This window comes from Carettochelys insculpta, chromosome 1 (genome assembly GCF_033958435.1).
Source record: "Carettochelys insculpta isolate YL-2023 chromosome 1, ASM3395843v1, whole genome shotgun sequence".
NCBI classification, from domain to species: domain Eukaryota; kingdom Metazoa; phylum Chordata; order Testudines; family Carettochelyidae; genus Carettochelys; species Carettochelys insculpta.
Genome location: NC_134137.1, coordinates 243219568 through 243235600, shown reverse-complemented (window position 1 = coordinate 243235600; position 16033 = coordinate 243219568). Strand labels below are relative to the sequence as shown.

At 48.2% G+C, this 16033-nt stretch overlaps 1 protein-coding gene across 2 annotated transcripts in view; it reads right to left on the bottom strand.

The window, feature by feature from the left end:
• The window catches only part of LRP6 (LDL receptor related protein 6), a 191193-nt gene that overhangs the window by 95929 nt on the left and 79231 nt on the right, over positions 1 to 16033 (bottom strand). For both annotated transcript variants that reach the window (XM_075003269.1, XM_075003277.1), the window contains exon 3: positions 13267 to 13464. In XM_075003269.1, the coding sequence (XP_074859370.1) occupies positions 13267 to 13464 (198 nt within the window). The remainder of the gene's footprint in view (positions 1 to 13266; positions 13465 to 16033) is intronic.

The following is a 16033-nucleotide window of genomic DNA, read 5'->3' as shown; positions in this document are numbered from 1 at the left end:
AGGCCAATAACTATTATTTTTCCAATGTGAAAAATTACTTTTTTTAATAAAAGACTTGACACTCTTTTCTCCTCCTTGCAAACCAAGGACATGGGACAAATTCTCCACTACCATCCTCCCTTCTAAAATGCCCATCCATCACTGATGCACTCAGGCCAATAAGTGCCGGGAGTAGACAACAACTATATATGATTACTTAAAATTTGCTGTTTGGATTTTCTTACAAATTCCATGTCATACCACAAATTCAGTAGGTGAGTTTTACTATCAGTTACTATGATTTCAAGAAATGAAGGGACAAAAAATTGTCACGATGATCACAGAGCCAAATCACTTTTGATTCAGAAGCTTGCGGAGCATTGAGGGAGCTCATCTATCCATTTTTCTAGTAAGCAATATAATATGACTCATCTATTGGTTTCTCCCTTTTCCTCTCCTTCCCGCATTTACCTCCTCTGCCCACAATCCCCTGCCCTGCCAGGAAGAGCCAAGGAAGTAAGATGTCATGGATGCACCACACCATTCATTGCCCCTCATTACTGAAAAACACAGTAGCCTGTTGAACTTACATGTACGTATTTTGATTGCTGTTGGAAGCAACATGCAATAATGGTAGTTACACTAGAACATGGTTTCCCAAACTGGGGGCATGCTGCCGGGAGGTGTGTGAAGAAATTCCGGGGGGGGGGGGGAGGCGCAAGGCAACCCAGACTCCCCCATCATATCCCCCGTCTGAAAAAGGAGCCAGCCTTTACTTCTGGCTCTCAGCCTCTGTCATTTTACGTGGGTGACCCAACGCAGCCACCGTAAAAAGCAGCCATCTGGCAAAGACTCACATGCAAAGGTGAGTGAGTGGGGATGGGGGAGGAGGATGGCATTAGATGGGGGCTAGAGGTGCCTGGCTCCAGTGAGGGGGATGGGGTAAGAGCGGTGTCTGGGGGTGCCTGGCTTTGTGGGAGGGGAGGGGTTCGGGCAAGCAGCTTGCAAGGCTTGTGGGGCTCGAGCAGCTGGCTTATAAGAGTCATGGGACTTGGGCAGCTTGCCCTGGCATTGCAGGGCTCAGCTAGGCAGGCAGCCAGGCGGCCCCAGTAGCATGGGGCTTGAGTGGCCTGGGCTGGTGGCTGGACTGTTGACCCAAGCAGTGCAGGGACTTGGGAGATTCAGGCAAGTGGCTGGCCCTGGCAGCATGGAGCTTGGGCAGGCGGCTCAGGCAGCTGGGGCGGGCAGCTCGGCTGGTCCCAGCACCGCAGGGCTCAGGTGTCCAGTGGGTGGGCGGGTGGCTGGGTGGGCCCAGCAGTGCGGGGCTTGAACAGGTGGCTCTGGCATCATGGGGCTCCAGCAGATGGACAGCTGGCGCGGGCAGCTCCAGCAGCTGGTACAGCGCTCAGGCAGCTGAGGCTGCACCAGGCACCCATGAGGGACCAACACAAACTATTTGTGCTTACTTTTAATATTAAATAACATTGTTATATAAAGTTTTGTGTTTAAATTAGAAATTGAATTTTTTGTTAAAAGAGGGGTTGGATGATGGTAAAGAAGAGATGGGGGTGTGAGGGTTTCTCAAAAATCAAAAGGGGGGGCGGAATCATGCTGAAAAGTTTGGGAATCACTTCTCTAGAAGACAGAGAACAAACAAACAGACAGCTGCTTATTTCCCACAATTTTTGGTCTGTTCACTAATGCCAAGATTCTTCTCCATCTTTCACATATTATTAAATCCTTCCCATGCCACTGTTGGCACATGGAGCAGAAACTCATCTATTCCACTCCTCTCTGCCATTTGCTGATGCTTCCGTCAGCTTTCTGGGGTTGCGATAACCTATTATTGCCCACCCTCACCCAGGGGTTTTTCCTAAGGTTTCCTTTGGGCTCTTTCAATTTCTCACCAGCAACTGGTATCCATGTGGGAGTCTATGCATTGGCATCCAGAGAACCAACCCCAGACACATCCAGCACTTCTGTCCGACTCCAGTGGATATGAGCCACTGGTTGGTGATTTCCCAGATCTCTTCCTTGGTGATTAAGGCCAGGGGAGTGGGGAGTAATCTATTTAAGATATGCAGCTCCAGCTACTAGAACTGTGTAGCTGGAATTGACATGTTAAACAGATTTTTGTCACTGTCCCCACAGTGGGAGGTCGATGGAAGAAACTCTCCTGTTGACTTCCCCTGAGGAGTTCCAGGGCTGACAGCGGCACCCTGATTGTTCGATTTAGCACAGCCCCACTAGGTGCACTCACATCGAAGCCCAGAAGATTGACCATCAGCATGTCAATCTTCTGGTAAATATAGATGCGCCCTTAATCCTTCCATCTAATGTCCAAAATCTTTGGTAGGTACTTATCAACAGTGTCATTTTCTGACCAAATGTTTTGGCAGTGCTCCAGCATTTGGAGTCACAGATTAATGCTGATATGATGGGTAGGTTGCAAATTTTTAAGCCGCCCCCCCTCCCCCCCCCCCAGCACATGCTGTATTTGGCCAATTTCCTGTATGTCAGTAGTTTAATGAATGCTGTGAGCTCCCTTCCAATGCTTGCTGCTACTTCCTCCTTAAGGGCTCTGCCAGCAGCCCAAGAGAATGAAGTGTTCCACTCTTGATATTTTTGTCTTCTAATGTGATGTTTACTGCTTGACATTTGGGTATTGGGGAGATACGTGTAAACATTACTGAATTTGAGCCATGTTCACATGTTTTTTCCAGATTACCTTTTTAGCTTGGTTGGTGATGTGTCTCAACAGCACAATATCACCTGCCAAATCTAGCTCTTTCAGGCATTTGCCATCTACCTATGATTTACCAGTGTTTATGTTGCTAAATCCATTTCCATAAATTTGATGAAGAAGTGTGTTAACCACAAGCTCAACCAGGACACAGCTGTGCTTATCACACTCATGTCCACTTTGACCCGCTGCGCAATCTTGTTGTTCACCTTTACGGAGTGCTTCACCTCTCTGTACATAATTTTAATGTTAGCGACTTTAGATGGGATTTCATGGGACTGAAGAATATTCCACAACAGATGCTTATACAAGCTATCAAATGCCTTCTGAAAATGAAAGAAATTATATAGAAAATGTACAAACTTGTGTGTTTATAAACTTAAATTTGTATAAAATTGTATAGAATATGTGTAAACACAGTGTATTAATTTGAACAGTATTTGCACCTCTAAAGCTCTGAGCTTTATATGTAAGAGACACTGGCTTTTTACACCCTGTTTACAATATATTACATTCTAAATTCATGCCAAACCAAACTCTGTTTCCTTTGCTTTGTTTAAAACTCTTCTCTGAGTTAATGTTATTTGGTATTATTACTAAAGCCTCACTCCTATGAAGTCTCATATGTGATACTCCTTTCTTGGTAGATTTGCTACAAGACATTTATCTACTATTAACTTTAACTTCTACCTTATATTATGGAAGACTACAAAGGCTCGAGGCAGATTTTTTTTTTTTTTTACTCTCATATGCATCCCTGGCAAAAAACTCTCATATGCATCCCTGGCAAAATCTAAACAGATTTAAGACACCATGGCCGTGTCTACACGTGCCGCCAACTTTGAAGTAGCAGCGCCAACTTCGAAATAGCGCCCATCACAGCTACACGCGTTGGGCGCTATTTCGAAGTTAACATCGACGTTAAGCTGCGAGACGTCGAAGTCGCTAACCCCATGAGGGGATGGGAATAGCGCCCTACTTCGACGTTCAACGTCGAAGTAGGGAACATGTAGTCGTTGCGCGTCCTGCAACATCGAAATAGCGGGGTTCGCCATGGTGGCCATCAGCTGAGGGGTTGAGAGACGCTCTCTCCAGCCCCTGAGCTCGATGGTGGCTGTGTGCAGCGGCCCCTTAAAGCTCCCTGCCCCCTGTCTTCCTGTGCAGGAAGCTGAGAGCGCGTGCAGGCAGCAGCATTGCCACGCAGCTAGCCTGCATGCTCCTCCGCAGCCACAGACACCCCCCCGAGCTGCGACAGCCGCCCCCCAGCCCCTTAAGCGCCCCAGGGCACCCCCCCAAGGGGAGCCAGGGCTCGCAGGCTGGCACCCAGGCCGGGAAGCGGCAGCGTGGCCCCTCCTGGACGGAGGCCGAGCTTTGGGACCTTCTGGGGCTCTGGAGTGAGGAGGAAATGCTCCACGTAATGGGGAAGAAGAGGCGGAACGCGGATGCGTTTGCTCGGCTGGCCGAAGGCCTGGCCGCTCAGGGTCACCCTGCCCGTACTCCGGATCATGTACGCAGTAAAGTGAAGGAGCTGCGGCAGGGTTACGCCCGGGCCCAGGATGTGGCCGGCCGATCTGGGGCCGCCCCCGTCACTTGCCCCTTTTACAGGGAGCTCAGGGACATCCTGGGTCCCCAGCACACCACCTCCCCTCCGGCCACACTTGATACCTCGGCCGACGAGCCCCAGCAGGCCCCGGAGGCGGAGTCCGTCCCGGAGGCAAGCCCTGCACCCCGGGGCCCCCCTCAGGAGCCCATCCCTGGGGCACTGGAGGAGGGGGAGTCCTCCTCGAGTGACGGGGAGCTGCACATCATCATGGCCTCGAGGAGCTCCAACCGGACGTCCGTCCACCGGGTGTCCCCCAACCGTGGGAGTGGACCATCAGGTATGCACCCCCCAGTGCACACCCCCGGGGTTGAGAGGCGGGGGTAATAGATATGACCAGGGCCCTCCACATGCCCAGATGACCATGGCCCCAAGGACAGCAGTGGCATGTCCCTCAGAAGAGCGCATCAGCCCCTGCCCCCCAGCATGACAGTGCCATGCCCCATCCCCGGGGCTGGGGGGAGCAGAACCTCTAGGGTCCCCCAAGGGGAGGGGATAGGACACCCAGCAGCAGCAGCATCTCCTCCCGGGAACGGGGAACCTGCAGCAGAGGGGTGAGGGGACAAGGGCCATGGCTCGGGGCTCACACTAACGGCTGTCTCCACTCTTCTTCCCCCCCTCCTGTGTTCTGCAGCTGCACCATCGGAAGGATCGGAGAGTGCCAGTGAGGTGTCAGTGGTCCCAGACAGCCCACCGGGGACATCACTCCAGGCCAGCCCCTCGGCGGAGGACTGACCAGCCCCACGGCAGGGAAGACGGTGGACCCAGCACCACCACCCGACGGCGACAGACCCCCAGCTGCTGGCCATCCACTGTAGGCAGCTGGAGGTCGCCGAGCAGCAGCTGCGGGTGGAGGAGCGCCGCCTCCAGCTGCAGGAGCGGGCGCTGGCCTGCTGCCAGAAGGCACAGGGGGCTTCATGCGGACCTTTGACCGTATCGCTGACTACCTGGCCCCCCCATGCCGCGCCGTCCACCGCTGCGCCCACCCTGCCTGCTCCACCCGCTGCGCTGTCCACCGTCGCACCGCCACCCACCACTGAGGGCCCTTCAGCCGAGGGGGACCTGGGGCCAGCTGACACCCGCCGGCCATATCTACCGGTCCGCCCGGCCCCCAGCCAGCCCCGGGCAGGGCTGAGGCCAAGGCGTGGGTCGCAGCTGCCCACCCCCGGCGCTGGACATTAGGGAGTGTGGGGCCCAGGACGTGCCCCCCCCTTTGTATATATTCCCCCCAGTTTTATGTTATTTTGTAAATAGTTTTTTTTATTAGACCCCTGTTGCTATGCTGATGCTTGCCCCCCCACGTACGTAGTTCTCCCCTTCCTTGTCTTCCCCTTTTATCTTATCCTTATTTATAATTTATATATAAGTTTGATTTTGCCTGTAAATAGTTAGTCTTGATAATAATAATAAGAGTTCTACAGATATTTGATTTGATGAACAAATGTCTGCTTTCATTTACAAGAAAAGTAGGGGGGTGTGCTCTTGGGTGCTCTGTGGTGTGGGCATAGGGGCAGGGAGTGTTGTGGAGGATGTGGGGGCAGTGGCGGGCCTGCCAGCGTTCACCCCGTGGCCTCATCGAAATGGGCCCGCAGGGCCTCCCGGACCCAGGTCCCTTCGGGGTCCACCTGGCGACTGGGGGCAGCGGGTGGTTGCATATGGGCCCTGCCAGCCTCCACAGCCCAGCCCTGAAAGAAGGCCTCCCCCTTGCTCTCCACCAGGTTGTGTAGGGCGCTGCACGCGCCCACAATCTGGGGGATGTTGGTGGGGCCCGCATCAAGGCAGGTGAGGAGACACCTCCAGCGCCCTTTGAGGCGCCCAAATGTGCGCTCCATTACCTGGCACGCGTGGTTCAGGCGCAGGTTGAAGCACTCCGGGCTGGCTGACAGGTGGCCTGTGTAAGGGTGCATGAGCCAGGGCCGGAGGGGGTATGCTGCATTTGCGATGACGCAGAGGGGCATGGTGGTGTCCCCCACAGGGATCTCCTGCTGGGGGATGTAGGTCCCCGCCTCCAGCTGGCGGCACAGGCCCGAGTTCCGGAATACCCGGGCATCGTGGGTGCTGCCAGGCCAGTCCACATAAATGTCCAGGAAACGGCCCCGGCTGTCCACCAAGGCCTGGAGGACCACTGAGTGGTAGCCCTTCCTCTTTAAGTAGCCTCCTCCACTGTGCTCCGGGGCGCGGATGGGGATGTGGGTCCCATCCAGAGCCCCGAAGCAATTGGGGAAGCCCAAGGTGGCAAAGCCCGCGATGGCGGCATCCAGGTCCCCAAGCTTCACGAGCCTGTGGAGGAGCAGGGCGTTGATGGTGCGGACGACCTGCAGGGGAAGCACATGGGAGAGCACCAATGAGGGGTGTGCAGGGTATGTGTGGCCCTACCCTGCCAGGGCCCCCCTCCCCTGCCAGGGCTGCCTCCCCCTCCCCCCATGGGTCCTCTTACCTCCATGAGGACAGCCCCGACGGTGGCCTTGCCGACGCTAAACTGCTGGCCCATGGATCGGTAGCTGTCTGGAGTGGCCAGCTTCCAGACAGTGATGCCGACCCGTTTCTCGATGCTGAGGGCACGCCGCATGAAGGTGTCCTGGTGCCTCAGTGCTGGGGTGAGCCACTGGCACAGCTCCAGAAACGTCTGCTGGCTCATGCGAAAGTTCTGGAGCCAGCGGTCGTCGTCCCACTCTCCGAGCACCAGCCGCTCCCACCAGTCGGTGCTGGTGGGGTAGCTCCACAGCCGGCGGCGTGTGTGGCGGGGGAGGTGCTGCAGGGTTGGGGGTTGAGTCCTCCTCCCCTGCGGGCAGCTCCTCCTCTGTGGCAAGGAGGTGCTCAGCTGCCTCCTGCATGGCATGGAAAGGGGGGAATTATGCTGAAAAGTCTGGGAACCACTGGTGCAGATGCTCTACTTCGAAGTAAGCAACTTGGAAGTTATTTTTGAAGTGCAGACACTGTCTCTGAATAAATCATCTTCTTTTTATTCCACAATGAGTGCAAATTTTAAAAATACAAAACTTTTCTCTGAATGTTTACAATTCCCTGGTGTGCACAGGGAAAATTAAGTATCAGAGGGGTAGCCGTGTTAGTCTGGATCTGTAGCAGCAACGAAGGGTCCTGTGGCACCTTATAGACTAACAGAAAAGTTTAGAGCATGAGCTTTCGTGAGTTAACTCACTTCTTCAGATGCTGGTCCTGGAAATCTGCAAGGCCAGGTATAAATAGGCCAGAGCAAGGCTGGGGATAACGAGGTTAGCTCAGTCAGGAAGGCTGAGTTGTATTGTCATCAGTAGATCTGGAGGTGTGAACTCCAAGAGAGGGGAAGCTGCTTTTGTATTTAGCCAGCCATTCATAGTCTTTGTTTAATCCTGAGCTGAGGGTATTGAATTTGCAGATGAATTGTAGCTCAGCAATTTCTCTTTGGAGTCTGGTCTTGAAATTTCTTTGTTGCAGGATAGCTACTTTTAAATCTGCTACTGTGTGTCCTGGGAGATTGAAGTGCTCTCCTATGGGTTTTTGTATATTGCCATTTCTGATGTCTGATTTGTGTGCATTTATTCTTTTACGTAGAGACTGTCCAGTTTGTCCGATGTATATGGCAGAGGGGCATTGCTGGCACATGATGGCATAAATTACATTGGTAGATGTGCAGCTGAATGAACCCACGATGGTGTGGCTGATCCGGTTAGGTCCTGTAATGATGTTGCTGGTGTGTATATGTGGGCAGAGCTGGCAACGAGGTTTGTTGCATGGATGGGTCCCTGAGATAGAGTGACTGTGGTGCGGTGTATAGTTGCTTGTTAGGATTTGTTTTAGGTTGGCAGGTTGTCTGTGAGCAATGATAGGCCTGCCTCCCAAGGCCTGTGAAAGTGTGGGGTCATTGTCCAGGATGGGTTGTAGATCCTTGATGATGCGCTGTAGAGGTTTTAGCTGAGGACTGTAGGTGATGGCTAGTGGTGTTCTGTTGGTTTCTCTCTTGGGCTTGTCCTGTAGCAGGAGGCTTCGTGGCACATGTCTGGCTCTGTTGATTTGTTTTCTTACTTCCTCAGGTGGGTATTGCAGTCTCAAGAATGCTTGGTGCAGATCCTGTAGGTGTTTGTCTCTGTCGGAGGGGTTGGAACACATGCGGTTATATCTAAGTGCTTGGCTGTAAACGATGGATCGTGTGGTGTGTCTGGGATGGAAGCTGGAGGCATGAAGGTAGGCGTAGCGGTCAGTGGGTTTACGGTACAGGGTGGTACTGATGTGTCCATTGTGTATAAGCACGGTAGTGTCAAGGAAGTGGATCTCCTGTGTAGATTGGTCCAGGCTGAGCTTGATGTTGGGGTGGAAGTTGTTGAAGTCCCGGTGGAATTCCTCCAGAGTCTCCTTCCCATGGGTCCAGACGACGAAGATGTTGTCAATATCTTCGTCGTCTGGACCCATGGGAAGGAGACTCTGGAGGAATTCCACCGGGACTTCAACAACTTCCACCCCAACATCAAGCTCAGCCTGGACCAATCTACACAGGAGATCCACTTCCTTGACACTACCGTGCTTATACACAATGGACACATCAGTACCACCCTGTACCGTAAACCCACTGACCGCTACGCCTACCTTCATGCCTCCAGCTTCCATCCCAGACACACCACACGATCCATCGTTTACAGCCAAGCACTTAGATATAACCGCATGTGTTCCAACCCCTCCGACAGAGACAAACACCTACAGGATCTGCACCAAGCATTCTTGAGACTGCAATACCCACCTGAGGAAGTAAGAAAACAAATCAACAGAGCCAGACATGTGCCACGAAGCCTCCTGCTACAGGACAAGCCCAAGAGAGAAACCAACAGAACACCACTAGCCATCACCTACAGTCCTCAGCTAAAACCTCTACAGCGCATCATCAAGGATCTACAACCCATCCTGGACAATGACCCCACACTTTCACAGGCCTTGGGAGGCAGGCCTATCATTGCTCACAGACAACCTGCCAACCTAAAACAAATCCTAACAAGCAACTATACACCGCACCACAGTCACTCTATCTCAGGGACCCATCCATGCAACAAACCTCGTTGCCAGCTCTGCCCACATATACACACCAGCAACATCATTACAGGACCTAACCGGATCAGCCACACCATCGTGGGTTCATTCAGCTGCACATCTACCAATGTAATTTATGCCATCATGTGCCAGCAATGCCCCTCTGCCATATACATCGGACAAACTGGACAGTCTCTACGTAAAAGAATAAATGCACACAAATCAGACATCAGAAATGGCAATACACAAAAACCCATAGGAGAGCACTTCAATCTCCCAGGACACACAGTAGCAGATTTAAAAGTAGCTATCCTGCAGCAAAGAAATTTCAAGACCAGACTCCAAAGAGAAATTGCTGAGCTACAATTCATCTGCAAATTCAATACCCTCAGCTCAGGATTAAACAAAGACTGTGAATGGCTGGCTAAATACAAAAGCAGCTTCCCCTCTCTTGGAGTTCACACCTCCAGATCTACTGATGACAATACAACTCAGCCTTCCTGACTGAGCTAACCTCGTTATCCCCAGCCTTGCTCTGGCCTATTTATACCTGGCCTTGCAGATTTCCAGGACCAGCATCTGAAGAAGTGAGTTAACTCACGAAAGCTCATGCTCTAAACTTTTCTGTTTGCCTATAAGGTGCCACAGGACCCTTCGTTGCTGCTAGGGAAAATTAAGTGCTACAGTAAGTGATGTGTGCTGCTTAGGAAAGGTTATAAACTCTGGTTCCGAAAGTGAGGTGTGGGTGTTTGTTTTTATTTTTCTTCAAACGCATACTAATTTTCTCCTAATTCCACTATCATCTTACAGTCAACCAAAGGCAAGAAAAGGGATGTACTCATTTTACAATTTAAAAGTTCATGTGTTGTGGCACACTAGACCACTAGGAAGAGAGATGCTGAAAAGAAGCTTGCAGCAAAAAAATACTGAAAATGCAGAAAAGCTCGCAGGAACTGTAAAGTATCTGTGGAGCTGGAAAGACTGGAAATGACAGCTCAGACACAGGGAAACTTGTGTTTGGTTGCATGTTAGGAAAGCAAATATAAACATACAGAATTGGACAGAGGTCAATTCTGACTTTGATCACTGGGTGCTTTAAAAGTTAACACTGACTATTCCCAGATATCTACAAATTATGCATATTTTCCCATGGGCCCTCCTCTGACTATCTTTTTGAACAATCCTCTTGTCTTAGTATAGTTAAGAATCTCCTCTTCCTTCCTTTCAAACCTGAGAACATAAATAGGTGATTCAAAATAAAAAAAAAAATTAAAAAATTAAATTAAACAAGCAAGTCAGATGCTTACTCCCTTAGCCAAAAACTACAAGCTGGTTTCAAGTGTGATCAATCAGATGATGTACAAACCTGGGTCATGTAAAAACTGGATGAGAAACCCATCTTTGGAATGCCCTCCGTCAGGTGGAAAGCAGTGATTTGTGCACTGCACATAATCAGTTTCAGTCAAAATGAAGCTTTCTAAGCACCTACTGCTTAACTGAATTTACGATGTCGCCTTTTTAATTAGAAGAGAGCTTTAAGCAGAGCTGTAACTACAGGTGGGCCTGAGCTATCTGTCCACCACCCCCTGAGCATCCAGACCCACCCAAATCTGGTCCAGAAGGCCCTGAATCTATGGGGCGGGGCTCCTGAACCCACCTAGCTGTTCATCAGCCTGGCTGCACCATTGTCTTGCCAGCACTGCATGCTGCTGCCTGGTCTCCAACCCCAGCACTAGCTCTATGGAAATGTGCCTCATGGGGCAGGTCTGGGTGGGGATTACCATTGAGGCTGAAAACTTAGGCAACAGCATGGGCAGTGCGGCAGGGCTGACAGATGCCGATCTGGGCTCGTGAGAGATAGGTGGAGATCAAGCCCCGATGGAGCCCTCCTCTGCCCCATGAGTGCAGCTCACACAGTCTGTGAGCCCTGGGTGCCTACTGCACACTGAAGTGAGTGAGTGGGGAGGAAAGTCCTCCCCACTTCTCTTGCCCCTCTCCCCAAGGTAGTGAATCCTTGCCACCGCCACCCACTTCTCCTCTCTCCCACAGAGCACTGGATCCCTCCTGTGTCCACCCCCATCTGCAAAGAACGCTGGATCCCTTCTGCATATCTGATCCCTCCTGTCTGTCATTGTTCTTGCACCCCAGGGCCCTCCATTCCCCACCAAATCACTGTCAGCCCACCTGAAAACTGGGCCCACTTTTTTCCTGTCCTAGCTAAGCCAATGGTTTTAAACATCAGTTCTTCTTAGCCCCTATCAGACTTCAACTGGAATATCCCCCTGTTAATTGTATATAAAAATGATATATCACACACCCAAATCATTTTATACATCAATTGCTATTGTGCAGTTTCAGGCATCTCATGTCATTTCTGTCCCTCTGTCCACCAATTTGGAATCACTGGGCAGTGCTTCATTCTCAGAGGCAGCAGTATGATCAACCTCCCATTATTTTTGGCTCTGCTTACATTTTCTTTTTTGCAGTCAACAATTTCAGAGCCATTTCAAAATCCACTTAAACGATAAACCTCCTGCCCAGCCTTGAATTACCTATGCTAATTAAATTATTTACACCAGTTTTAAAAATTATTACATACAGCTGCCATCCTCCAAAGAAATATTACAACAATTCTGCATGAAACATTTGAAACAAAGCTGTTAAGAGGCAGGCTTCAGGACATATCTGGCATGAGCTGCCAACCCAGCCCTGTTGTGGTTTTATCCTCTGCTTTATTGCAGGAAACCATGGATTACAAATAAATACCACATCAAGGCACTGCCTAATGCTGCCTTATGTACCTAGCCACAAATTAAAACGAAAGGTCTCAACAGCTTCTTGAGAGGGCCCAATTAATTGATCATGAATTTACATTCACATGGGAACAACTGCTAAGTCACCAGGATGCCTGAGAGTAACGAAAAACACACCTTATTGATAAACAAACAAATTAAAAGCTACCAGAAGAGGTGCCAAAAAATAAACAAACACTCCAAGACTGAAAACTGGACAATACAAATGTGTTGAATACTTCCATATAACATCTCAGGAATAAGCTACCCAGGACATATTTACATGGAGGATATTAATGCACAGCCCATCTTTTTGTGAAGAAAGCAATGTGCTGCAAGCAAGAAGAGTGCACTCACGTAAGTTATAAAGAAGGTCTCTAATTGACAGGTAGCAGACATAGCTAAACCTATAACCATCTCACCAGCACTGTTAGAGTAACATGATCAATCTCCCATCTACATATACATCCCTGAAAATGTTCTACCCCGCTCTCCTCAAAGTAATACCTAATCTGACTGAAAGAAGAAAATAATGAAGTTTCTCTTCTTCTCCTCTGAATCCACTCCCGCCCTCTGCCCATGGTTTATTTTTCTGTACTAGACAGATCTCTAATTAGTGACTCAACCTCAAAGGCAAGAAATGTGTTTTTTAGAAAAAGTGCGAGTTGAGATTCTGCCACATTTACCTGATGCCAGGAGCTGGGGCTATCAGTAAGAGACCATGTTGTCTGAGACTTGGAATAAAATTGTGAGAGCTAACAACACTGACTTTAAAGAAGAAATAATTCTTACACAAAGTAGGGATAGCAAATCCATTTAGAAAAACCAGGGAAATGTCACTGTAAACCCACATGTTAGCAGTGGGACTCAAAGGACCCTTTAAGGATCACTTCTTGGAAAAGCTACAAAAGCCTTTCTTCTGAAAACAACTGATTAAGAGCCATTCCCTAGTTTCAGTATCCCTCCAAATCCCATCTGTAGTTTGTAAATTTTACCATTAGTTTGTTTGGAGCTTCACGAGTGCTAACATGGCAGTCTGACTAGAATCAGAGGCTACAGTGCTTATAGCAGTGTACTGGAAACAGTGTATTGGAAAACCACTGGATTTTTATGGAGATCACATTAAAATTTCTTACCGATGAGTTCCATCCAGGTTTGATTTGTGGATGAAGTTCAGTTTGGCATCTGCCCAATAAAGCTTCCATTCTTCATAATCCAATGTCAATCCATTTGGCCAGTAAATATCTGTGTTTATTATAACGGAGCGGCTTGAACCATCCATCCCAGCACGTTCTATCTTTGGCACTTCTCCCCAGTCTGTCCAGTACATGAACCTATAATGTGTTTACAGAAAGAAAAAGGATACAGATTATATTCATATCTATAGTCTGGGTCACAGAAATCTATTCCCAAAATGAACTATATTCCAATCTTGTTTAAAACAAACAGGAGACTGAGTTCTCTCTCTCTCTTTCTGAAGCTATATTCTATTGGGTAATGCACATACCTCCTCTGAAACACAAAAGGAGTTTCCAGGCTTTCCTTTGCTTTTTTTCTTAAAATCGCTCCAACATAATTGAATAGTAAAGTTCGATATTTCTTTTTTTCAGGACCCTTCCCTCAGACTACATGAGACATTTGGGGAAGTACTACACACATTACCTATAACTTATCAGCACTGAAAATTCATCAGGGAAATTAAAGTATGTGTGCTGTCCAAAAAAAATTTGTCTCCTTCAATATGGATCACAGGAGAAGAGACTGTTAGTTGCAAGGATTGTGGAGGACAGTAATTGCATGCCATGGCAGAAAAACAGATATAATGAATGAGTGTTTTCTTTGGGGTGTTTTTGTTGTTCTTTTCGGCTGCAAGGGTATTTCTTGCAGAGTAATTGCTTTTCTGAAAGGCTTGGATTTAGAGAGATGCAAACAACTGATATGTTCTTAAAACACAACTTGTCCAGTCTACACTGAGTGCCAAATCCTGATTTAAAAAGAAACCATATTAAAGGGGACCATCTAGGCTGGGAAATTCAAGTTTTAAAACATTAACACGTTAATTTATATATTTTAAAAGACTACTTAAGAAATCACAAACAAAATATGTAAAAAACATGTTATCTAGTCATAGTTAGACTTAAAGAAACACATGGAAGTCAGATAAGGGAGGTGGGAGAAGAGAGAGAGCATAATCAGAAAATTCTGCCTGTTTTTTTTTTTGCTGTTGGTAGGAGGAACCAACTTTCCTATTCTGAACTGGTAAAAGGATTTAGGATTAATACTACTCTGCACCTACAGGAACAACATATGGAGCCAAATCTCAAACAGGTGGATAAGAAAGCCAGGCCAAACGTAATGTCAACAAAGGAAAACAGCTGCTCTCGGACACTTGTGACATCCAGAGGCACAACATGTCACTGTCTGGCGCCCACATGTGAGAACAGGACCTGGCCACCCATGTTTTAAACAAAGAGACAAGCAGCACACTTAAGAAACATTTGCAGATGAAGTTACTCCTGGCAAAGTTTACTTTATTTATTTATTTTATAAGGAGCCAGGAAATTCCAAGTCACATCTTCCCCTTAATCTATGCTTACAGACTCAAATGAGTGTTGAATACAATTCTATTTCTGCAGACAGAAATGCACCACAAGCAATTCAAGTATTGCCCAATTCAGTCCCAAGTGAGTCACTCTTTAGAAAGGGATTTTCTGCCTTAAATTCATACCCTACATGGGTTTTTAGAGAGAATGAATTAAATTTCTCTAGACACGATAACCATGGGGGAGTAAACTATCTGTCAAAAAGAAAAGAAAAGAAACCTAGTCTTCAAGGGGAAAAATTGCTAATCTGCACCTTTGGCAGGTTATCTGGCCAAGCTGCATAGCAAGGTGCAATTAGAAACTTTAAAAAGCAACTTAAGCCGTACTCCTAACAAAGACAAATAAAGATGATTTAACGGTTTTTAAAGACACCTGCCTCCCTCCTCTCCTTCCTGAAGATGAGTGAAATGTTTTCCAAAGGTTAATAGGGTCCAAGGTACTGACCCCCCCACCCCCGCCTGACCAACCCTTCAGGCTGAAAAAGATAGCTCATTAGTTGCTATAATAGCCTCATTTCCTTCTGGTTCTTACCTTTTGAACGAAATGCAATTATTCAAGCAAAACCAGGCAAAGAAAGTTCAGTGACAAAAGAAAAGTCCACCAAGTCTTAACAAACAGGCCCCATTTCTTTTGTCAGAATACAAACACGCCATGCACACACACATTCAGATTAAGATTTTAGAAAGTTTCAAACTAACTCCCTTGACCTTTGTTCAGTTTTCCCAACAGTTCCCCTGCAACTGTCATCTGTTTGTTTTGGATGCCTGCAGGTTTAGTCCCAGTTTAGACCTGTGGAGCCAGCAGATCCTGCACACTAGACGATAGCACAGAAAGAACACATGTAACACATGCTGTGCTTCATCTGGGAAAAATGAAGAGTTCTCTTCACTGGAGAGTTAGCTGACAGTCTTTCTTCCTTTCTGTCACACACAAAAATCTCTCATTCATGTGTGGGTGCTTTCAACCAAGACCAGGTAGTCCAGGCTGCGATACTCGTTACAATCCAGGTGCTGCATTCATCTGAATAGGTTACTCACCTTGTAGTATGGACACAAGTAAACACACTCAAGTGCTGACAGTCCAACTATTTCTTCCCAGAATTCCCTGTTTTCATGAAGGACAAACTAGTTCTACCACAATTCTTGGGAAAGAACCAATGTGGTCCACCTTACTGTACTGCAAAGATTTCTGGAATATACTCACAAGCTCTGACACCTCATCTAAGTGAGTTCAATGACAGACAGCTTTGCAAGGTGGCGCCCGACCTCCAACTGAGATCAGCATAATGGCTCAGACTCCA